At 46.2% G+C, this 24,151-nt stretch overlaps 2 protein-coding genes across 2 annotated transcripts in view; one reads left to right on the top strand and one right to left on the bottom strand.

Moving 5' to 3' along the window:
- Nucleotides 1-5,920: 5,920 nt before the first annotated feature.
- On the bottom strand, nt 5,921-6,788 carry IMP3 (IMP U3 small nucleolar ribonucleoprotein 3). The gene has a single exon (XM_069071118.1). It carries the CDS (start codon nt 6,612-6,614, stop codon nt 6,060-6,062), a length of 555 nt encoding a protein of 184 aa, XP_068927219.1. The 5' UTR covers nt 6,615-6,788; the 3' UTR covers nt 5,921-6,059.
- Nucleotides 6,789-18,622: 11,834 nt separating this feature from the next.
- SNX33 (sorting nexin 33) overlaps nt 18,623-24,151 on the top strand; it is a 21,061-nt gene continuing 15,532 nt past the window's right edge. Inside the window, exon 1 of the mRNA XM_069071117.1 lies at nt 18,623-22,661. Within this exon, the coding sequence (XP_068927218.1) occupies nt 21,218-22,661 (1,444 nt within the window). The 5' untranslated portion in view covers nt 18,623-21,217. The remainder of the gene's footprint in view (nt 22,662-24,151) is intronic.

The raw sequence follows: 24,151 nt of genomic DNA, 5'->3' as shown, positions 1-24,151 counted from the left end.
TGAGTTTCAGCTCACTGGACCTTTTGTTCCAGACCTCTCTCTGAGGGTTCCAGAAAAAAAGTGGGAGGGAGAGAGTGTGTGTGTGAGGGAAGAAGACAGAGACAGAGAGACAGAGACAGAGAGAGGCAGAGACAGAGAGAGAGAGAGAGAGAGAGAGAGAGAGAGAGAGAGAGAGAGAGAGAGAGAAGGAAAGAGGAAGAGAGAGAGAACAACTTTAACTGTATCTTCATTAATGAGACCTTTTAAATGGCTTTCTTTTGCCTTTCTATTTACTGACATTTTGCTTTTCTCCAGACAAATTAACCTTTTCCTAATGTGGCCCCTGATTCTGCCACCTACAGCAGATGAATTTAGATCATACAATTTTGTATGATGCCTTGAGTTTTTTTTTAGTCTAGATTTTTCCTTCTTTAAAAAAAATGTTTAAATTAATTCTTTTTCCTTGAGAAAATTCTTCCTTCTCTCCTCCCACCCCAAAAATGTTCATTGATCAAAGTGAATGATACTCAGTTGATCACAATAATTAAATGAAATTTGTTTACATTTCCTTCCACATTTAGCCAAAGAGTGAGATTCGAAACTAGGACATATGGGGAACAAAGAACCTATATGAATTAGTGTTTTCTTCAGCCTGGAGCTATTGGAAGCTAAAAGTTAAAGAGATTTTTGAAGAACAATAGCCCCCAATAGGGTCACATTTCTGTAGTACCTTAAAGATTTACAAAGCAATTTTCTCACAATAACTCTGTAAGAGAAATAATGCATATTATAATTAGTATTAATAGCATTATTATGCACATTTTATAGATGACAAAACCAAGCTTGAAACAACTTCAGAGATTGTCTAATCATTTTACAGATAAGGAGACTGAGGCCCAAAAAATGGAAGCAGCTGATTCACAGTCCAGTAGGTATTTAGGCAGCAGAATAGTGATTCAAACCCAGCTTCTCTGCTGCCAGCCAGCAAGCTTTCCACTGAATGGCACATGCCAGACTCTAGTCTCATTCGTGATGGATTTTTATTTTTATTATTATATTTATTCATTTTAAACTAAAATACAAAATGAGGAAAGAAAAAAAAAACATCGCCACATACATAGCAGAATATGAGAGAATTAATATAAAACAATACATTTCTGTTTCAAGAAACCTATATAGTAAATAGTACACATTGTTTTCAAAGCCGCCCAGCTTTTCTCTGCTTCCTTGTTTTTATTTTGTTCTCTGCTGTGTACTTTTTACTTTATTTGTCCTCTCCTCCCAAGAAGGTTACAATTAAACACACACATATGTGTATGAGTGTATATGTATATGTTTATAGATATAAATATAAACATATCTCTAAACATACACATATACACTCATACACATATATGTAATACCACACTATGTATATTTGCATTTGTCCTTCTCTTTCTCTAAAGGTGGATAGCATCTTCCTTTATCTGTTCAGGTCTTTCCTTGTTTTTCTAAATCAACCAGCTCATCATTTTCTACACCACAGCAATATTCCAACATAATCATATGCAATCTGAGAGATTATCTATGAAAATGTTCCCCTATTTTCTACATTGACTTTATTTATACCAGAAATTTTTAATTTAGAATAATCAAAATTATTCATTTTACACTTCAACGATGCTCTTGCTTTATAGTTTTAGGTCTGATATTTTTTAATCCCCTTCCTTTATATCTTTTTTCCCTGATTTCTTTAAAATTCCTGACCTTTTGTCCTTCCAAAGGAATTTCGCTATTTTTTTTCTCAGTAAGTTTGCTTTTAGTAATTTAATTGGGTTGGCATTGAATAAATAGATTAGTTAATAGATAAAATTGTCATTTAAAAATAATGGCCTTACCTACCCATGAACAATAAATATTACTTCAATTATTTAGATCTGACCTTATTTGTATAAAAAGTGTTTTATGTTTATGCTCATATAGTTCCTGTGTCTGTTTTGGCAGGCATACACTCAGGTATTTTATTTACTGTCTTATGATAGATGTTTAAACTTGTCAGTGTCCTCTCCTGCCTTTTATGTCTTGTCTTTTTTGGTAACTTTCATAGGCTTATGGATTTAGATCTAGAAGGATTTCAGAACTCATCTAGTTCAACCCCCACAGTTTATAGATGAGGAAAGTAAAGCCCTTACCCAAGGTGACCCACCGAGTGTCAAGGCCAAGATCCAAACTCAGATCTTCTGACTCCAGAGCACTCAGTGTTCTTTTTCACCACATCTTGTTGTCTTTTCTTATCTTCTTTCAAGGCTCACTTGCAGTTGCCAGCTACTCCAAGAAATCACTCCCATACTCCCTCCTTAAATTATCTCACATTTGCTCCTCTGTATTCTTTCTGTATTCTCAAAGGAGAATATAAATTCCTTAAAAACAGGGACTGCATTTGTCTTTGAGTTCCCATTGCTCTGCACAATGTCTTGCAGATAGCAGGCACTAAGAGATATTATTGTTGAATTGGCATGAGCAAAAGAGAGATGAGAATCTTAAAGCTGGAAGGCTTTTTGGAAGTGACCTAATCTAGCCCTCTCTGTCCCTTAATACATGCCAGAAAGATGAAGCCATTGCCCAGGGTCACACACTGGAGTTAGTCAGTGGCAAAGGCACGGCTAGAATCCAGGCCTCCACACTCCTACTGAAATAGCTGTCCTATCGAATCTCTTGGTTTTCCCTCCTTAAAAAGAAACAAAATAAAACAAAACCTACCAAAAGCAGTATCCTGGATTACCACCCACAAAAGAGTTCCAGTTAAACAATTTCAAAAAAGTCTGATGCCAAAGATAGGAAAAGCAGTGAGATGCTTCTCCTGGAGTTAAAGTTTAGCTGTTTATAAATGAAAAAAAAAAATTTCTTGGATGAGAAAGCCCAATTGTTTATGACAATTCTATTTTCTCCTTCTGAAACCTGAAGGACTTGTAGAAAAATTTGCTTATTTTACCCATAAAAATCAGAACAAACAGGTCAATATGACAAAATTTTGGAATCTCAGGCTAAGTAGACAACTTCTCTATTACCCTACAGGACTGAATTCAGATTGATTGGATATGATGATAACAAAGGAAGAGTCCAGAATGACTATGGGTTTTGAACCTGGATGACTGAAGGGCCCTCAGTAGAAAAAAGGGAGGTTAGAAAAAGATTGGGGGAGGGGATGAGGTTTTTTTTGGTCATGTTGATTTTGGGACACCCATTAGGCATCCAAGCAATGGCAGCCACACAGGACTGAAGGCTTGTCACAGAGGTTTGGGAAGCATGTGTAGATTTGTTACACCTCATAAATGGTAGCCGGATCTGTTTCAGTCTGAAGAACCTCCGTGTCTCTGAAGCAGTCCATTCCACATTGGAGGCAGGGTTCAACTATTAGGAAATTCCTTGTTTTGTAATAAAAAGAATACAGTAGACTGCAAGCTTTGGCAGGTCCTTCCTGGAAACCTGGAACTGTCAACTGATGATCTATCAACAAGCATTTCTTAAGCATCTTCTTTGTGCTGAACCCTTTGCTAAACCCAGGAGTTAGAGACAAAAGTAAAGAGCCTGCCTTCAAGGAGCTTACAATCTACCAGAGAAGAAAACTTGTCTTTATGTATGTGCAGAATAATATCTTAGACAAAGAATCCACAAAATGAACACAAGGAAGCACGGAAGGAAGGCAGCACCAGCTGTGGGGACGTCTGAAGGAAGCCAGGGATTCCCAGAGGTGCAGGGGAGAGTACATTTCAAGGATGAGGAAAAGATGGAGACAGGAGATGGGGGGTGGATTGTAGAGTGGGCTAAGTGTAAGACTGGAATAAACAAAAACAAAGGTAATTTGGGGTTGGGTTGTATAGAACTTCAGATGCCAGAGTTGATATTTGATCCTAGAGCTATATAAGAAGTCCCTTGGGATTACAGAGGTGAAGGGGGTAGGGAGAATCGATAACTACTTTGGGAAAATCTCTTTGGTTGTTTTTTGGCAGATGGATTAGAAAAGGGTAGGGAACTGAGTCAGGGAGATCATATAAAAGGCCATTATTAGGCAGCTAGGTGGTGCAGCATTTAGGGTTAAGAGCACTGGCCTGGGGAGTCAGAAGGACCTGAGTTCTAATTTGACCTTAGACACATACTGGTTCTATGACCCTGGGCAAGTCACTTTACCCCAGTTGCCTCAAAAAAAAAAAGGCAATTATTGTACTTGTCTAGTCAGTAACATTACTCCCTGAAGACAGGGACTTGTTTCCCAGTAAAGCAAACATCCCCAGTCTTCCCCACTGTGGGGCCTTGTTGATCAGCAAATGCTGGTGTTGGGAATAATTTCTCACTGAAAAGGCAAACCTAAATACATTTTCACAGCATCTTGGAAGGTCAGGGCCTCAAGAGATTATGCAGAATGTCATCAGAGGGTAAAACCAGATTCTTTCTTCTGATTGGGCAGATTTCGTGGTCCTGAATAAGCCACTTAACCTTATTGTCCCAGCACTAAAGCCACAAATAGCAAGGCAGATGCTGGCAGCACTGGCAGAGGGAGTTTACACACTGAGAGCTCCCTATACCAATCTAGCCCTTGGCCCCCCCAAAAGAACAAATCCCATTGTTCTACTCAGGAAAAATCAGTTTAAATTAGTTCAGAAGCTCTAAGATCACAGCTCACAAATGTTACAGCCAGGACTCAAACCCAGGTGTTCTGAACCCAGATACCTCAGAAGACTTTCCTCCAGTTACTGTGCTTTTGACTAGGATTTTATTTTACTGACACCGTTATCTCAAGTTAATATATTTAAAATTTTAGGGGCAGAGTCTGAGGCCAATGTGGTAACCACGACAAAGCCCAAGCCTGCTTCTAACTATTTATCACAGGACAGCGTGTGATTCAAGGAAATCAAGCTTTTCTTGTTCCCTTCCTGTCCCCGGGAGTCCCCACTGACAAAACCCATGGCCCTGCATTAGAGGCTTGTAAACGTTTGGATCCAGGAAGGGCCGGTGGTGTTTCTAGACCAGAGCAAACAGGATCATAGGGGGCTCCTGACAAAACTTCCCACCGCTCTTTAGTCTATCCAGTCCCTCTCTCTCTAGTCTAAATAAAACTAGAAGGGCCATTTTAAAAAACCGGGATTCAAAGTGGGAAAAAACTAAACAAAGAAACTTGGCCTCTTTCTTTTCATTAGTTTAGAGATCAAGCAGAAGGCTTTAATGAGCTGCTGACTTATGCAAAGCCTCTTACTAAAATCAATACTTAACATAACTACATCAATGGGTTTAAAAGGTTATCAATGCTAGCGATTCCCCTTCCTTAAGAACTCTGCCCCCCAATATATCGTGTTTCCCCGATAATAAGACACTGTCTTATTAATTTTTTGGACAGAAAAACACCAGAGGGCTTATTTTCAGGGGAGGGCTTATTTTAATGCACATTGACAGCAATTTTAATAAACAGGTAAATGTGAACAAAAAAATGTACCTTTATTCAATAAGCAAATCACTGGGGAAGAACAGGATGACTCACTGCTACAGCTCTGATTGGATGCAGCTCGGAGCGCAGCATGCGTTTCACCGGGCTCACTACAGTAGCAATCTCAATAGGGCTTATTTTCGGGGAGGGCTTATTTTAGAGGAATCTTACACAGTAAGGGGAGGGCTTATTTTCGGGATAGGTCTTATTATCGGGGAAACACGGTAACTGTCAGGCCACTGATGGGATAAAGACTTGGTACCCATGGGGGGGGGAAGCTAGTGCACTGGGGTTGGGCTCAGGAGGCCCTGAGTTCAAATCCAGCCTCAGACACTTTCTAGCTGTGTGACCCTGGGAAAGTCACTTGACTCTGCAAAATGAGGTGGAGAAGGGGATGGCAAATGGGGCCTGCATCTTTGCTAGGGGCAGCCCAAGTGGGGAGACGACGCAACTGAAATGACACAATAAGAAAACGCACTCGGGTCATCAAGAACAAGGGCCAGCAAACCCCGTTTATTAAATAAATGAAAAAAGTCCTGCTGCTCTGGGGGGGGGGGCGCCTCGTACATCACCGTCTGGCCGCTTCTGCTTCGGCCCGGCCCCTTCCAGGATCGGTCCGCCCCTACGCGTCCAGGTCGAAGTCGTCCCGCTCGTTACCGTAGTTGAGCACGTGCCGCTTGATCCTGGACGAGTCCACCCAGGTGATGAGGTCTTCCATGGCGCGTGTGACCAGGCAGGCGGGGTCGGTGACGACGTGCGGACCCACGCGAACGTGGCCCTGCTCCACGAAGGCCACAGCGGCACGCAAGTGCTGCGCCATGCGCAGCCTGACCAGCACGACTGGTAGGCGGCGGCGACAGAAGCTCGAGGCCGTAACGGTGTCGCAGAGCAGCAGCGACGACTGCGTGGGCACGAGCCCCATGGAGTAGAGCTTGCCCAGCAGCGCGGCCGAGGCGCGCACGCGGAACGGGTCGCGCTCGGGCAGGTCGCGCAGGCGGCGCGCCAGGTCGCGTACGGCGCGGCTCAGCCGGTTGTAGCGAGCGTAGTCCTCGCGCCGCTGCACGCGGTAGCGCCGCAGTACGCGCAGCTCGTGCAGGTTGTGGTCCAAGGCCTCCCAGTTCAGGAAGTCCACCCTCTTCAGGAGCTTCTGCTCGTGGAACTTAAGCTTGCGCACCATGATGGCGGCTGCGGCCGGTGTTGCTGCGGCGGCGGCGGCGGCGGCGGCGGCGGCGGCGGCGGCGGCGGCGGCGGCGGTGGAGCGAGAGCAGGAGAGACTAAACTAGATGCTGAGCTGCTCTACGCCTGCTACCCGCACAAGCCAAAGTACTTCCGAGTCAGGCCAGAAGGCGGACCCGCAGCCGCCTTCCTCCCAGCCATTGGCCTACGGGCGGCGCGGGCCACGCCCCCGGCTCTTATTGGCCCAGAGAAAGCCATTCTCGTCAGTCCTCGGGCTTCCACCTAAACAGCCTGCTTCCTGGTCCCTTGACGCGCCTGCGCCTTGGGCTCCTTCAGAGACGTGTAAGACGCTCTTCTCGGCTTCGGTTCCTTGGCTACCGGCCTTGGCCTTAGTTCTCTCTGTCTCTTTTTAGCTTTAAGCACCCGAGTCCGAAGAGCACCGATTAAACGCCTACTGTGTGCAGGCGCCGTGCCGAGCCCTGGGGGCACAAAGAGGCAAAGACACACCCCGTTTAATGTATATTTTTAATATTCATGTTTAATGTGCATATGTGTGTGTCTATCCGTGGCAGCCAGGTGGCGCAGCGGGTAGAGCGGAGAGTTTGGAGGACTCGAGTTCAAATCCACTTAGGAGCTGTGGGACCCTGGGCAAGTCACTTCACCCAGATGGCCTCAATTTCCTTTTCTGTAAAATGAGCTGGAAACCACAGACCACTCCAGTATCTTTGCCAAGAAAACCCTAGCTAGGGTCTGGAAGAGTCTGAAGCAACTGACCAGCAACACACACACACACACACACACACACACACACACACACCCCCTAACTTTAATGTTTGCAGAGACAATTTAGGGGTGTGTGTGCATGTCCCTTTATATCTATACATCATCATGTATTTATTTTGCTTTTATCCTGTGCGTACTAGCTTGTCTTCCCTGGCAGAGTGTAAGCCCCTTGAGGGCAGGCTCCCTTTGATTTTGTTTTATATCTCTACTGTCCAGTACAGCGGCTAGTGCTCCATAAATGCATCTTGATGGATTGTTTTGTGTGCGTGTATCCGGCACTTTGATGTTTGCAAAGCACCTGACTCACGTTACTCATTTGAATCTCACAATAGTGCTCTGGGGTAGGGATTAATAGGAAACACTGTGCTCTTGGTTTCGTGGCTGGTGAATGTCGGGGGCTGAGGAGTAAAGCCCGGCTTCCTTCCTTCTTCTAGCCCTCTAGTCATGACGTCACACTGCCTGTCCAGGGGTGTGCTGGGATCAGAAGAGGGGCAGGCTAGGCTGGTCATGTAGGGAAATAGAGAATAGATGGACAGCCCTGGTATTGCGCTGCTACCTATGAGCCCACTTGTCAGACTTCTGGTCTGAAGATCCAGATCTTAAAAAATATTGAGGACCTTCCCCCCAAAACATTTGCTTATGTGGGCTATAACTATTGACATTTACTGTGTTAGAAATGAAAAATTCTTAGTTTTATTATGAAAATAATTTTGATCTTGAGGACCCCTTGAAACGGTCTCAGGGACCCTCGAGGAGCCACAGAGGACACTGAAAAGCACTGACCTAGAGGAAAGCCACTGGGGCAGCTACCGATCAGCGAGTGAATCACTTCCAACTAGTCAAACTAACCTCGTTACTGCTGTTCAGTGTCTGACTCTTGGGGACCCTGTGGACCGTAGCAAGCTGATTCTTGGCAAAGATATTGGAACGGTTTGCCATTTCCTTCTTCAGTGGATTAAGGCAAACAGGGGTTAGGCCCAGGGTCACACAGCTAGTAAATTGTCTAACGTTAGATTTGAAATCACGTCTCTCTGACTCCAAAGGCAATCCTCTGTTCACGGAACCTCCTGGCTGCCTCCATCCTCCTTATTACTAAACTATAAATTTCATGTCTTATCTCTATTCTCCTTCCCCCCCCCCTTTTAGATGAAGAAACTGAGATACAGAGAATTTATGGATGAGTAGCAATCTGCCCCATTGGAAGGAGTACCCACACTGATGAGATCACAAATCCAATAAGGTATAGGATATTTCTAACACTTATCATGCTGCCTGGCTCACACACACACTTCCCTCTTGTCTCACACTCTGCCTCCCTCTTTGCTTCTCCTCCCTGAGCACATTCCTCAGTGTCTCTCCCTCCACCCAATGACGCAATCCATAAAAACAAAAAAGAGAAAAATGACCAAAAGTTAGCAGAGTAGGGAAAGTTCTATTTAAGTCAACAAATGTTGATTGAACACTAGGCGTTGGTGGCTAGTTCAGGGTGGGGTGGGAGAGGAGGGCAAAGATAACCTAAGCTCAGTTAAGACATTATGAAGTGTAGGATCTAGTAATAATAAAGTTAGTGCAATTAATTAGAAAGGATTCACTTTCTGATCAGCAACTTAGTAATTAGGGAGTCAGAGGCAGCACCCAATGTGATGAAGGGACATGGATCCAGGAGGGACCCAGATTCAACCAGTCAGTTGGGTGACCCTGGAGAAATCTGAGTCTCAACTTTCTTATCAACACAATAGGTATCAATAATACTTCTAGTAAGTAAATATTTATGGGGTTGTTGTAAGAACCAAAAGAGTTAGTTTATCTAATCTTTAAAGAGCTACATGTAAAGATCCAGTATCATTATTAAGGTACATGTTCTGCACAGATGGGTATAAGGATAACCCAAAATAATACACGATAAGAATATAAAACAATTTTGTGACATCTGGTGAGGGGGAAGGTCATTAATGGTCATCATGGGAGGCTTCCTGTAGGAGGTGGGATGAGTTGGGCTTTAAAGGATGAGTAGAAATGCACTGGAGATGTGGGAGCCGGGGGAGGGGAGGATGTACATATTCCAGGTATTGGGGATTGCTCGAGTTGAGCAGAGAGGAGCGTGACTGCCTGTCGCTGGAGCTTCACCTGAGGGGCAGAAAAGGACTCGTGTCTGTGGTCTCCGTTTTTGGTCGAGGCACGTCAGAAACCCTTGCGCCTGCTGAATGCTAGGACCCAGGGCAAGGCAGGCTTTGGCTTTTAGTGGGGGAGCGTTCCTGTGGAGCCCCCAAGGAGCAGGGATTCGGGTACCTGTGGGGGAAGGGGAGCAAGAGGAGCAAGTACTGAAGACAAACGTTCCCTCCTCCACCATTGCCCGCCTTCCCCGTGTGCCTGATCGTAATGGGAACATATCTCTGTAGGAGATTCGTAGAATCCTCAGGAATATATATATGCATAATAATGGCAGCTGGCATTTATAAAGCAGTCCAAGATTTGCAGAGCACTGTGTAAATATTGTCTCACTTTATCTTCACAGCAACCTTGAGAGGTAGGTGCTGTCAATATCCCCATTTTATAGATAGAGAAATTGAGGCACAGAGAGTTTCATTGACTTGGCCAGGGGCACACAGCTGGTGAATCACAGGGATTTGAATTCAGGTCTTCCTGACTGACTCCAGGTCCAGTGCTCTAACCACTGTGCAGACCTATCAGAACTACCAGAACTCACAAAATAGTTTGCCACCTTTTTGTATTCTTATCATGTGTTATTTTGGGCTATCCTTATACCCATCTGTGCAGAATATGTACCTTAATAATGATACTGGATCTTTACAGGTAGCTCTTTAAAGATAAGGTCAGAACTGGAAGAGACCTCGAAGACAGTTCAGACTGAGGTTTGAAATGGAGAGATGATTCTGCCTCCATAACACCTTTTCCATTCACTCCCTTCTCTCCGCTTACGTAAGCCACCACCCTGGTTTAGCACATTTTTTAGTCGGCTTTTCAATTATATCTGACTCTTTGTGACCCTATTTGGGGTGTTCTTGGCAAAGACACTGGAGGGGTTTGCCATTTCTTTCTCTAGCTCATTTTTCAGATGAAGAAACTGAGGCAAATAGGGTGAAGTGACTTGTCCAGGGTCACATAGCTAGAACGTGTCTGAGGCTGGATTTGAACTTAGGAAGAAGAATCTTCTTGATTCCAGGGCTGGCACTCTATCCACTGTGCCACCTAGCTGCCCCTCAGTACATAGTAAGCCTTAATAAATGCTTATTGAACAACAGTCTCTCATTGGACCTCCAGGTTCCAATCTCTCCCCTCTCTAATCCATCCTCCACACAGCTGCTAATTTTTCTTTCTAAATCTTTCTAAAGCACAAATTGGGCCATGTCACTCCCCTGCTCAAAAACCTTCACTGGCTCCCTATTGCCTCAAGGATAAAATACAAACTCCCCAGCGTGGCATTTAAAGCCCTTCACAATCTGTCTTCAGCCTACCTTCCTTGATGTGTTGTACACTACTCCCCTTTGCACACTCTACATTCTAACTAAACTGACTTACTTGCTGTTACTTGAATTCAGTATTTCATCTCCTACCTCCATGTCTTTGCAATAGGCTGTCTCCCCTGCCTGGAATGTACTCTCTTAGCACCTCTGAAAGAATGAATGAAATAGCATTTATTAAATGCTTACAATGTGCCAGGCATTAATTATGCCAAGCTCTGGAGATACAAAGTAAAATAGTCTCTGCCCTCAAAGATGTCAGATTCTAATGGGTGGGAAGACAATACATATATGGGAATGATAATCAGGGAAAGAAGTGCCTTGGGAGCCACCAAGGAAGCTGAGCTGATACATAGGGCAGTCCTTTCTAGGAATAATGACAGCATGGGAAGAAGTGAAAAGGGGGTGGGAGTGGTAAGGTGGCAGAAGGCTGGTTGATGGCCCCAAGCTTGGAGTACCTACAGAATGTGATATTAAACATGTCCTGGGACCAGCTGGTTACAGTGGGCTAGACAAGTGAGTGGGAGCTCACTCACCAGTCAGGACGGTGGCTGGCTTTCCGAGCCAAGTGGATTAAGTACCTAGAGACGTTGGGTCGTTTTAGTAGATCCTGTCTAGATGCACTGTGGAGAGGTGGCAAGGCATTGGGTGGATGGTGAGATGGCTTTGTTGGACAGTGGGATGGGACAGAAATCATGGTCTGGGCTGCAGGCCTGGGATTATGTGAAGTGGGCTATCTCAAAAAAAAAAAATGGTATATCTCTGAGAATCCCACTGCTGGACATAAGCCTTTTTGTCAAAGATAGAAAGACAGTTCCCATCTATACCAAGCATTCAATATATTGCTTTTTGTTGTGATAGCAGAAATCTACAAAAAGGTGGAAAACATTGTCAGGAAATGGCTAAATAAGCCATGATCTTGAAATGTAATGAAATATTTCTGAATTCAGAGAATCGTGGGAAGAGTTGTATGAAGGTATTCCAGATTGAGTTCAGTAAGCAAAGCTAGGCAAACAGTATACACACTGATGACCAGGATGGAAATGGAAAGGACACAAACGGGGTTGGATACTGTGTAACCCTGATGAGCATTGGCCCAGGAACATAGAGGAGGAAATGTACCTGCCCCCTTTAGCTGGAAAGGCTGGGGAGGTGGCTGTGGCTGTAGCAGCAGCTGCCAGATGTGGCCACTATGTCCACTTGACTTTTCCTTTGGTCCCAGAGAAGGCTCACTGGAATAAAAGGCATCAATAAAACTTAAAAATAAGAATTAAACATTTTAAATTAAAAATTAATTTAAAAAATTAATTTTAATTAATTGAAAGAATTAATTTTAAAAGAAAAACATGATTTTTAAAACATTAGAGAGAGAGAAAAAAAGAATGTCTCTCTTCTTTGAAGGCCTTAGCTTGATGGGGCACCTCCTACCAGCCTTTCCTGGTCTTTCACATCACCAGCTTTTTCTTCTCTCCCTAGACAGTCATGTGTCTTTCTTTCTTTTTCTTTCTTTTTGCTTTTTGGAGGGCACTTGGGGTTAAATGACTTGCCCAAGGTCACACGGCTAGTTTTGTGTTAAGTGTCTGAGGCTGGATTTGAATTCAGGTCCTCTTGACTCCAGGGCTGGTGCTCTATTCACTTCACCACCAACCTCCCCTGCCCCCATCTTTCTTTATATCTTGTATCTCCCTAGAGTAGAATGCACAGTTATATACATTACTATATGCATACTATACACATTATGGAGACTTAATAAATGCTTGTTGGATTTGATTGAAATTAGGGTTAGTAACTTGTTCAAGATCCCAGTACTAGTAAATGCAGTCAGGATGAGAAGCCAGAGCCCACTGCACACATACCTTCTAACCCTCATATGGAGAACCAGGAGAAAAATGTATATAGTAACAACGAAATGTCAAAAAGCAGACAGTTTTGAAAGACTTGCGAGCCCTGACCAACACAACCATGATTCTCGAGGGTGGATGACGAAGAATGCTGCCTACTCCCTGCCAGGATGCTGATTGACTCAGGATGCAGAACAAGACACACATTTTTGGACACAGTCAGTTTGGGAATTTGTTTTACACTCCTGTTCTTGTTTGTTATGTTGGGGGGGGTGGGGCAGATTTCTGTTCTTTCTTTTCAGTAGATAGAGGTTGTAGGAGAGATACCAAAAAATGCTTGTTAATTGAAAAAAATAAAATTTAATTAAAAAGATGACTGCTTCTGGGATGACAGGTTGGGAGGGGAGGGTGGAGCTCATTTAGTCCATTCCTTGCCCTGCACAAAAAAAAAAAACACCAAATTATCATCACAGAGTCAGACACAACTGAAACAACTGAACAAGAAAAAAAGGTATGTAACTCATACAGCAACAAATGACTTTGTGTCCATTCCTGAGTATGACATCAACCGGAGGCCTCCCCTTCCTCATTAGCATTCATAGTGGACACCATCTTGATTTCCCAAGTACTCCTTGCATGGGTAAGTAACTTCAGGCTGTGGAAGAAGCAGCCCAAGTTGGTGGAGGAAGGTTCACTGATTGTTGCACTTGCCAACGTGGCCTCTTACAACTTGAACTCAAACATTTAACACATACTTTGTGTAGAGCGTGGTGCTAGCCAGTAGGGGAGATCCATTGTTTTGAGAAGACAGACCTGCCCTCACAGAGCTGAAGGTCTAAAAGGAGGAAGAACAAGAATACAAAGTATTAACTATGTAAGAAGAACTGCTTCTCAAAGATTATGCTACGTTTGAAGTCATTATTGACTGGGGGGATTGAGGAAATCTTCATGAACCAAGTGATGTTTGAGACAGTCTTAAAGGAAGGATAGGATTTCAGCCTGTGGAGATGGGGCATAGAGGGGAGATGGCAACTGTTTCAGTGATAGGGACTGGACCTCTACCAGCTAAGGTCTGGAGGATGGCAGCACCATAGGGTCTATAGAGGCAGACAGAAGTAGTAGAAGATGATATATAGACTTGGAACTGGAAGGAAGCTTGTAGGGTATCTAGTCCAAGTCTCTCACCTTATAAATGAAGAAACTAAAACTTGAGGGGGCAGCTAGGTGGCACAGTGAATAGCATTCCACGAAGACTCATCTTTGTGAGTTCAAACTTCAAACTTGGCCTCAGACACTTACTAGCTGTGTCACCCTGGGCAAGTCACTTAACCCTGTTTGCAAAATGGCAAACTACTCCAGTATCTTTGCCAAGGAAACTCTGAAAGGTGCCACAAAGAATCAGATACAATTGAAAGGGATAAACAACAATAATAAATAGCTTGAGGGTCTAAGTTATCTGCCGGAAGTCTCACAAATAGGGTCATGGGATGTAGAACTGGGAGGAAGCCTTAAGGATCATCTAGTCTAGTGCTGTCATGTGATGGATGGGGAAACTGAAGCCCACAGAGGTTAAATGATTTTTCCAAGGTCTCACTGGTAGCGAGTGGCAGAATTACAATTTGAACCTCGGCCCTTTCCCTTCAAATCCAGCACTCCCCACCAGGCCACACTGCCTCCATGTAAGCTGAAGCAGGAAAAGTAAGGGGAATGGCCAAACTGTGGAGGCCGTTCCACTGAGTCTGGCAATGGGGAGCTCCTGCATAGTATTGGGGTGGGGAAATGATGTGAGCAGACTTACACCTAGGACAGTTTAGTGTGCTAGTTGTATAAAGAATGAATTTAGGGGTAGCTAGGTGGTGCAGTGTATAGAGCAGTGGCCCTGGAGTCAGGAGGACCTCAGTTCAAATTCAGCTTCAGATGCTTAACAGCTGTGTGACCCTGGGTAAGTCACTTAACCCCGATTGCCTCCAAAAAACAAAAGGATTCAAGTTGGGTGAGAGTAGAGGGAGGGAGAGAGACCTGTAAAGATGCTCTCAGGGCAGGTGGTAATACTATCAGGTGGCATCTACTGGGAAGTTGCTGTAGGAAGGAAGGGATCAATTTAGAAGATTCCATAGGACTTCCACTACACTGATGCCCCTTTGGACCAAAGCAGGAGCTGTCTTTTGAATTTTGCTGACAATGAGTTTGCTCCAAACTTTGAAAACTGTAGCCATCAGGGACTCCTCATGTGTCTTATCGCACCAAACTGAAACTCCTGTGGAGGAGGTTGTCCAAGGCCTTTCCCAATCTTATCTCTTCATACTCCTATCTGACCACTCTCCCATCTATAGTTGACATTGAGGCCAGGCTTCCTGAGGGCACTGCCTCCAGTCTCTGATCTTGCTGCCCCGAACAAGAACATTGTATCCTCCTGTCCCACAGAGTGTTTCAGATGGATGGGCTCTTGGGGAACATTCTGGTCCTCAGATCTAGCCTAACCCTTCATGTGACGTAAGACTGAGCCTCTGAAAGATAAGATGACTTGTCTGAGACCCATTTTTAAAAGCAGCAGACAGGCTCCAAAGTCCCTGGCATTCTACAGGGCTTCTTCCCACCATCTTGATATTATTTTCTGAAATCCAAGTATAGTCTTAACTGACTAACAGAGACTTGAACTACTTCATGCATCTCATTTGCCTAACCAGATCGAGGGTCCTCTGAGGCAGGGGAGATATTGGCTCCCCAGCTCTAGGCACACAAATGACAGTCAATAAAGGCTTGTTGATTGATTGGTTAATAGATAACCACTGGTCCAAACTGAATGACCTGCAGAACCGTGATTGAAACAGCCAGTTTTTTCTGTAGCCCTAACAAATCAATTCAACAAACATTTATTGGACGTCTGCTACGTTCAAGAAATTGGCTGTGCTAGGTGGCTGGGAATAGAAAGGCAGAAAATAAACTCCTTTTAACAGTTAATGGCGTTCAGGAGTTTATTTTGCACAGAGAAAAAATAACATGTAGGTACACAGATAATCAATTGGCAAACAAACCTTTAAGTGTCTATTAATAACAAAGCAATTTCCAGAGGGAGTGGACATAATTGTTACTATCATTATTTAACATAATAATACATGGGAAATTCACAGGATTGGAAGTCAGAGAACCTGGGTTCAAATCATGCCCCTGTCACTTGCTACACTGTGACCTTGTCACTTAACCTCAATGAGGTCTCGGTTTCCTTAACTGTAAAATGAGGAGTTTGGACCAGATCCCTTCCAAGATCTTGTCCACAGAGGAGGCTAGGTGGCACAGTAAATAGAGCACAGGCCCTGGAGTCAGGAGGACCTGAGTTCAAATCTGATCTCAGACACTTAACACCAAAGTAGCTGTGTGACCTTGGGCAAGTCACTTAACCTACCTTCCCCCCTCCAAAAAAAAAGCAAAAAAAAAAAAAGATCTCTTCCAGGTTTAAGTTTATGATTCTTTTTTTCCCCCTTGAACCTCATGTTTATTTTTTTTTAAATTAATGTGTTTATTTCCTTTTAGTTTACAGGATTCAATTCCACAATTCCTTGGGTTTCACATTTTGTCTCCCTCTCTCCCCTCCCCCCATGGTGGCATATAGTCAAGTATAGGATCTGTAAATACTTTCACATTATACATTACTCAGGTCATAAAGACGGAATGTATCAGATGGAATGAAAAATGGTAAAGAGGACATAAAACCAAACAAGAAAAAGCAAAAGATCAGGTATTTTGCTTCCGTCTGGATATAAACTCAGTTCTTTCTAGTTCTTTCTCTGGATGCACACATTTCTCTCCATCATGAGTCTTTTGGGATTGACTTATATCACTGCATTGCTGAGAAGAGTCCAGTCTATCAAAGTTGGTCATCACACATACATTGTATCTGTAATTGTGTACAAATTTCTCCTGGTTCTTCTCTTCTCACTCAGCATCAGTTCGTATAAGCCTCTCCAGGTAAATATGAAGACCGTCTGCTCCTCATTTTTTTTTTAATGAGCAATCTGGGTTAAGTAACTTGCTCAAGGTTACACAGCCAGTTATTTCCGGGTGTGGTGCTAAGTGTCGGAGCCCGGATTGGAGCCCGGATTGGAGCCTGGATTCGATCCCCTGGTCTTCTCAACACTGGAGCTCTTACTCGCTGTGCTACTTGGCCACTCCTGCTCCTCATTTCTTATAGCACAATAGTATTCCATAACATGCATATACCACAACTTGTTCAGCCATTCCCCAATTGATGGGCACCCCCTTAATTTCCAATTCTTTGCCACCACAAAAAAGAGCTGCTATAAACATTTTTGTACATATGGGTCTTTCTCCCACTTCTGTGATCTCTTTGGAGATAACCCTAGGAGTGGTATTGCTGGGTCAAATGATATGAAAGTATTTATAGCCCTTTGGGCATAATTCCAGATTGCTCTCCAGAAAGGCTGGATCAGTTCACAACTCCACCAGCAATGCATTAGTGTTCCAATCCTTTCTAGCTTTTGTCATTTTCCTGTTTTGTCATCTTAGCCAATCTGATTGGTGAGATGTAGTACCTCAGAGTTGTTTTGATTTGCATTTCTCTAATCAATAGTGATTAGATAGCATTTCTTCATGTGCTTATAGATATCTTTAATTTCTTTCTCTGAAAATTGCCTGTTCATATCCTTTGACCATTTATCAATTGGGGAATGACTTGTATTCTTATAAATTTGACTCAATTCTCTGTATATTTTAGAAATGAGTCCTTTGTCAGAGACATAGGTTGTAAAGATTCTTTCCCAATTTCCTACCTCCCTCTTAATCTTGGTTACATTGGCTTTGTTTGTACAGAAGCTTTTCAATTTCATGTAGTCAAAATTATCCATTTTACATTTTATAATGTTCTCTAATTCTTGTTTAGTCATAAAGTCTTTCCCTCTCCACAAATCTGACAGGTAAACTATTCCTTGTTTTAGTTTATGATTCTAAAGGGCAGCTCTGGCCATAGCACTTCCCTTCCCCTCCACTCTTACTTAATAAACTCCAGTGGCTCCCAATCATCTCCAAGATCAAGTATAAAATCCTCTGGCATTTAGAGCTCTTCATAGCCTGGCCCATTCCTCCCTTTCCAATCTTCTTAAACTTAGCCCACTCCATATACTTTGTGATCCAGTGATACTGGCCTCCTGGCTGAGGACACTTCCTCTCTGGGCTCTGGGCATTTTCACTGGATCTTTTGAATGCCTGGAAGCCCAGCCCTCTGCCTCTCTGCTGTCCCGCTTCCCTAGCTCCCTTCAGGTCTCAGTCCAAGTCCAGCTTCTTCACAGAGCTTTGCCTGGCTCACCTTCACCTTGCCTTCCCTCTGTTGATTACTTCTTATTTATCCTGACTATTGTTGGCATCTTGTCTCCCCTATTCGACTGTGAGCTCCTTGAGAGCAGGGAAGGTCTTTTGCCTTTCTTTGCTCCCCCAGGGCTTAGCACAGGGCCTGGCACACAGTAAGCGAGCAGTAGTGCTTGTTGACTGACTGGAATAGATACAAAGAAGTCTGGATTTGGGCTGAGAGGAGTCTCCAGCCTTGGAGTTGGAGGCTTCAGGTTCAAATGCTGACTAATGATTACTACCTTGGGCAAGTCATTTAAAATGAGGGAGATGACTTCGAGGTCATCTCCCAGCTCTAAGTCTATGACCTTACATTACATAAAAGGAGTACTGGATTTGGCCGGAAAGGCCATGAGTGGCAATCCCCACTCTGCTTCTTGTGTGGTATTGGTGAAATCTCCAAGCTTCTCAGTTTCTCCAACTGTAAAATGAAAGGATGGATTAGACACCCGCCATGTCTAAACGCTGGCAGCACGTCTCAGAGGCCATTGGAAACCCACCCTAGGACCCTGGACTAGTCACTTCTCTAGCCTTTGGTGGAGTGCCAGGCACCTCGCAAGTACTATTTAATAAATGCTTGCTGCCTGCTTTTCCTTCACTTATTTGGGTCTCAGTTTCTTCATTTGTAAAATACAGAAGCTGGACTCGCTGGGTTCTGGGGACCTTTCTAGCTTCCTTTGACTCCATCACAGACACCTGTAATGCGGTTTCTTTCCTCTCTGTGGTCATTCCCCTGCCCTCCACCCCCTCCTCTGGGAAGCCAGGAGGCTGTCGCTACCCCCCTCCCACCTCCACCCCCTCTCGCCTAAGGCTGCCTCTAGAGGGCGCCGGGGAGGCCGCTTTGCCCTTTCTCCCTTTGCCTGCTCCCGACGCTTCGCTCCCGAGCTTAGCAAACTTTCGGAGTTTCTCCTCCTCTTGCGTCATGGAAAAGGTTGGAGGGTGACCCGGAGAGTGGGAGGCGAGGAGCGGGGCGAACTCCCCTGGTCTAGCGGCCCAACCCCAGGACCGGTGTGGATGTGTGGGCTACTCCGCTGCGAGAGCCTGGGGACGCCGGGCTCACTCTCGATCCCGGGCTGGGCACATCGGCCTAGAGAGTCCAGGCAGACGGACACCTCCTCCACGCCGGCAGCGCCCGCTCGCAGGGGCTCGAGCCGCCAGTTGCCTTCCCGAGGCGCCTGCAGATGCTGAAAGTTGCGCGGGGACAGGGATCGGCTTCCCGCTGGGCAGCCGGGGCCGGAGCGCCGGCTCCCTTTTCGCCACTCCCAGCCCTTCGGACCCTCAGCTTCTGTTTCTCCCTCTACCTAGTAGCCTTCCTGGCGCGGGTCCCCGAGTTCTCGGCCTCTGCGAGGGAGAGAGTGCTTGGGTGTGTTTGCGGATGTGTGGCTACAAGATGGAGTGAAGGGATCCCCATTGCCAGCCGCGCGCCCCGAGGGCTGTGAGCGCAGGTGGGCAGCTGAGTCGGGGCCACCCCGCTCCCCCAGCGCTGCGCCGGGGACTGCATCCCTTTCTCCTTCCCATCCCTCGGTCCAAACGGAAGTGCCTCTGTTTTTGCTGAACTCCTCTGGCGGCTTTCTCTCCTCCGCCCTCCCTGCTAGTCTCCCTCCCTTCATCCATCCTTCTCTCCCTCCCTCTCCAATCATCCCTCCCCCTCTGGACACAAGAACCCGGAATCGCATTTTTTTTCCTAACTAGCTTCTTGTAGTCGTTGCAAAGTTGATTGTTGAGGTGCCTCTCGGTCCTGGGAGAAGGTTTGCCGATCGCTGCCCAGCCGGGGCTCGGAGAGAAGCCGACAGGATCACACCTCATTCCCAACTCTTCTGCCTTTTTTTGGAGAAATACCGCTCTGTGTGTCTGCGTGTTTGTGAGTGTGGAATTTGCGTTTTGTTCCCTTCCGCGCGGATTTGGGGGAAAGACCTTGTGCCCACTGTTGGTGGTGGTCGTGGGTGGATGGGTCGGTTTGTGTTTTAATGATTGATTTTATCCGGGGCTTTCCTCCGAGTACTTTGGTCTGGCTCCCAAGTTCCTAGCTCGGTTTCAGGCGGGTGGAAACTGACCAAGAATTAATCAAACAAAAGATTCCAAAAAAATCCGGCCGAGGGGTTCCTCCGATACCTTTTTGATTCCTCTCAGCACCCCTCCCCAGGCAGTGAGGAGGGCTTTTCGGGGGGAGGGTGTGTGTGGAGAGGGAGGACAAGTGTTCAAGTCAAAGGTTCCGGGCCCCAAAGGAACTTCCCCAAGACCCTCTTTTTTCTCTGGATCCAGGTTTGCTACACGGTCTGTTTTGATCTGAAAGTTCACGTGAATTTTCCCGAGGTCTTGTGTAAGCCTTGGATTGTTTGTTTTTTTTTTCCTGAGGATCTTGTTGGGAAGCAGGAGGGAGGCGTCCACTTTTGGATTTATTTCAGACTTGTTAGGTTTTCTTTTTGCCCCTCTTGGGCTTTTTGGAATTTTTTTTTTTTAAACCCAGTTCCTAAGAAAAGGAAAGGGAAGAAAGAAAGCAAAAAATTCTTAAGATATCTCCCACAAGAAAACCAAACAGTGAGTAGCTTTTGGAGGGAGCTAACTGTTAGTTACTTTTTATTTTAAACTATTTTTTTTCCTGGGGTACTGTTCTCGCTTAAAGTACATTCTTTGGCTTCCTGGCCCCTGTTTTACAGTGCTGATATCTAGGTGTGATTTTTTTTTTCTCTTTTGGGAGACTTAGGGAGAAAAGAGATGTAAAACTGCAGCCCAGAGCAGGCTGTGGGAAAACAAGAGGCCAGATGGAGCCTGTGAGATGAGTACCTAATGGGTGGTGGTGTCCTGGCAGGACCCCTTTCTCTGACCTGTATTGTCATCTAGGACTAAACCAGAGCCCTCTTGGAGCAGAAGGTTGGAACCCCTCTCTGGGCTATGTCACTTTCCACCAAGGGGGTGAGAACTGTGTGGAATGCAAGGACCACACTTGAACTTCTGGCGAGTGTTGAGAGTAAAGGGACGAGATTGTTGTGGATCCTTGGTGACTGTGTGTGTGCGTTTCTGGATGTGCATGTCAGAAGGCCCCATTCCTATTTAAGTTTACTTGGGGTCTGAGCTGCACCCTCTTCCCCTCAGCCTTTCCCCTAGACTTTTCTTCCCTATCAAAAAACCCAAACCCAGCCATGGCATTGAAAGGCCGAGCACTTTATGACTTCCAGAGTGAAAATAAAGAGGAGATCAGCATCCAACAGGATGAGGAGCTGGTGGTCTTCAGTGAGACCTCTTTGGATGGATGGCTGCAGGGGAAGAACAGCCGGGGGGAGACCGGGCTCTTCCCTGCCTCCTATGTGGAGATCCTCCGATGTCGTGCGGACTCCAGCTATACAGACTATTCAAACAGTCCAGCCAGCTCTCCCAGCAATGAGACTTCTTTCTATGTCACCCCCGTGGTCAACACAGGCCTCATGTCTCACCAGGGCAGCTTTGAGGACGATGATGAGGACTGGGATGACTGGGATGATGGGGGCACTGTGGTGGAAGAGCCACGAGGTGGTGGGCTGGGTACCAATGGGCACCCCCCTCTCAACCTGTCCTATCCCGGGGCCTATCCCAACCAACATATTAGCTTCCGACCCAAGCCACCCCTGGAGCGCCAGGACAGCACTGCCTCTGGCAAACGGGGTAGCGTGGTGGGGCGCAATCTGAACCGCTTCTCCTGCTTTGTCCGCTCCGGCGTGGAGGCCTTCATCCTGGGCGACGTGCCCATGATGGCCAAGATTGCTGAGGCCTACTACATTGAAATGGGCCCCAGAGGCCCTCAGTGGAGGGCCAGCCCGCACCCCTTTGCCTGTTCTGTGGAAGACCCCACCAAGCAGACCAAATTCAAGGGCATCAAAAGCTACATCTCCTACAAACTCACGCCCAGCCATGTGGGCTCACCTGTCTACCGGCGCTACAAGCATTTCGACTGGCTTTACAACCGGCTGCTGCACAAGTTCACCGTGATCTCGGTGCCACACCTGCCTGAGAAGCAGGCCACGGGCCGCTTCGAGGAGGACTTCATCGAGAAGCGCAAGCGCAGGCTGATCCTGTGGATGGACCACATGACCAGTCACCCCGTGCTGTCCCAGTACGAGGGCTTCCAGCACTTCCTGAGCTGCCTGGACGACAAGCAGTGGAAGATGGGCAAGCGGCGGGCTGAGAAGGACGAGATGGTGGGCGCCAGCTTCCTGCTGACCTTCCAGATTCCCACCGAGCACCAGGACCTCCAGGACGTGGAGGACCGTGTGGACGCCTTCAAGGCCTTCAGCAAGAAGATGGATGACAGTGTGCTGCAGCTCACCAACGTGGCCTCGGAGCTGGTGCGCAAGCACATCGGGGGCTTCCGGAAGGAGTTCCAAAAGCTGGGCAGCGCCTTCCAGGCCATTAGCTACTCTTTCCAGCTGGACCCCCCCTACAGCTCAGATGCCCTCAACAATGCCATCTCCCACACGGGCAAGACCTACGAGACTGTGGGTGAGATGTTTGCTGAGCAGCCCAAGAATGACCTCTTCCAGATGCTGGACCGCCTCTCCCTCTATCAGGGCCTGCTCTCCAATTTTCCTGACATCATCCACCTGCAGAAAGGTAAGGACTGGACTGGGTCTAGCCCTGAGGTGGGGCTCAGGGAAGGATGGAGGGCATGGGAGCCCCTTTTCCTTTTAATAACAATATCCCACACCTTCTATCTAGGCAAAACTGTTCTTTTCAAGACTTTTCTCTTTGATAGTGTCTTTAATTCTTGCAGGACCTTTGTGAGATAAGGGATTATTATCCCCATTTGACAGATAAGGAAACTGAGGTCTGGAGAGGAAAATTGACAGAAGTTATGCAGCTAGTCAGGAGCAGAGACAAGACTAGGAGCCAGGGCTCTTAAATCCCCCACCCCTCACCCCCTGCCATACTTCTTTCATTACTCTCCCTCTGCCCCTTTTGTACTTTCTATGAGGGTGCCAGCCCACAGTGAACCCCTGGGGTCAGGAACACTGGCTGCCGAATTTTAGAACTAAAAGGGAAACTTAAAGATCACTTGGTCCTCATTTTACAGATGAGGACACTGAGGCCTAGATAGTGTTAAGTGACTTGCCCAAACTGTTAAGTGAAAGAGTAGGGTTCAAACCCAGGTTTTCTGCTACATCACAATGCTTAAAACAAAAACAAGCAACCAACAACAAACCATTCTTTTTACCAGGGTCAGTCCCCAAGGAGTAAGTGAAGGTGTAGACACAGAACAGACAAGGGAAGGGGTTCACTCCAGTGGAGCCCAGAGTGGGTCAGGTGAAGGAGACCAGGAGTTCTGGCTCGCCCCTGGAATCTCTTTTCATCCTGTAACCATCCAGCCTCCTCCTTTCCCCTGGTCTTTCTTCTCTTGACCCTTCACCTCTCCCTCATTCCTTTCTTCCTCACCCTGGGTGAGTCACCAGCTGCACTAGGCAGGTCCCTGTGGCCTGGGCGGGCAGCCATACTGTCAGGATCCCTGGCATGGGTCCATCATGCCTCCCTGCCCAGTGTGTCCCAGTCCAGAATCTTCGGGTGAGGGGACACCATCGGGAGAGCTTGATTGAACACAAGAGAGAGAGGGACTTTGCTGCTTCTCCTGGGGCTGAGAGGGGTGACTAAGGGCATAAAGGAAGGAGGCTGTAGGGCTAAGGGAGGTCTGTCCATACCCACAGGCTGGAGCTAACCCTAGGGCAGCTCTGGAAGTCAGAAAGGCTGCCTGGAGGGGGTTGGACTGGGCCTGCAGGAAGGGACAGAGAGCCCATCTCTGGGTCTGGTTTCCCCCTTCTTGCCCTAAGATCCTTGCCTCTCCTCCCCTCCTCACCTCACTCTTCTGGTTAAATTACCTTCTTCATTTCCTTTTAAGCCTTCCTTCTCCCAGGAGGACAGAACAAAGAGCAGGTTGGAATGGGGCCTGAGGCCTCCAGGGATGTGGGGTGGATCTGAGTCTTGGGAAGGGGCAACAAATGTTTATCGAGTTAAACTGAGGGGAAACTGGGCGGGCCAAGTTGGCAGGGCAGGATGGAGGCCCTAACCTCTGTGTCCTGGAAGATGAGCTCAGGATGGAGAACCCGGTCTCT

This window comes from Petaurus breviceps, unplaced genomic scaffold (genome assembly GCF_028583685.1).
Source record: "Petaurus breviceps papuanus isolate PSGF00001 unplaced genomic scaffold, PetGlider_PUasm1.0 90825, whole genome shotgun sequence".
Classification (NCBI taxonomy): Eukaryota; Metazoa; Chordata; class Mammalia; order Diprotodontia; family Petauridae; genus Petaurus; species Petaurus breviceps.
This window is presented reverse-complemented; position numbering and strand designations above follow the sequence as displayed.

Excerpts from the sequence above, each read along its gene's own strand:
- IMP3 (XM_069071118.1), bottom strand. The coding sequence starts at position 6,614 with ATGGTGCGCAAGCTTAAGTTCCACGAGCAGAAGCTCCTGAAGAGGGTG.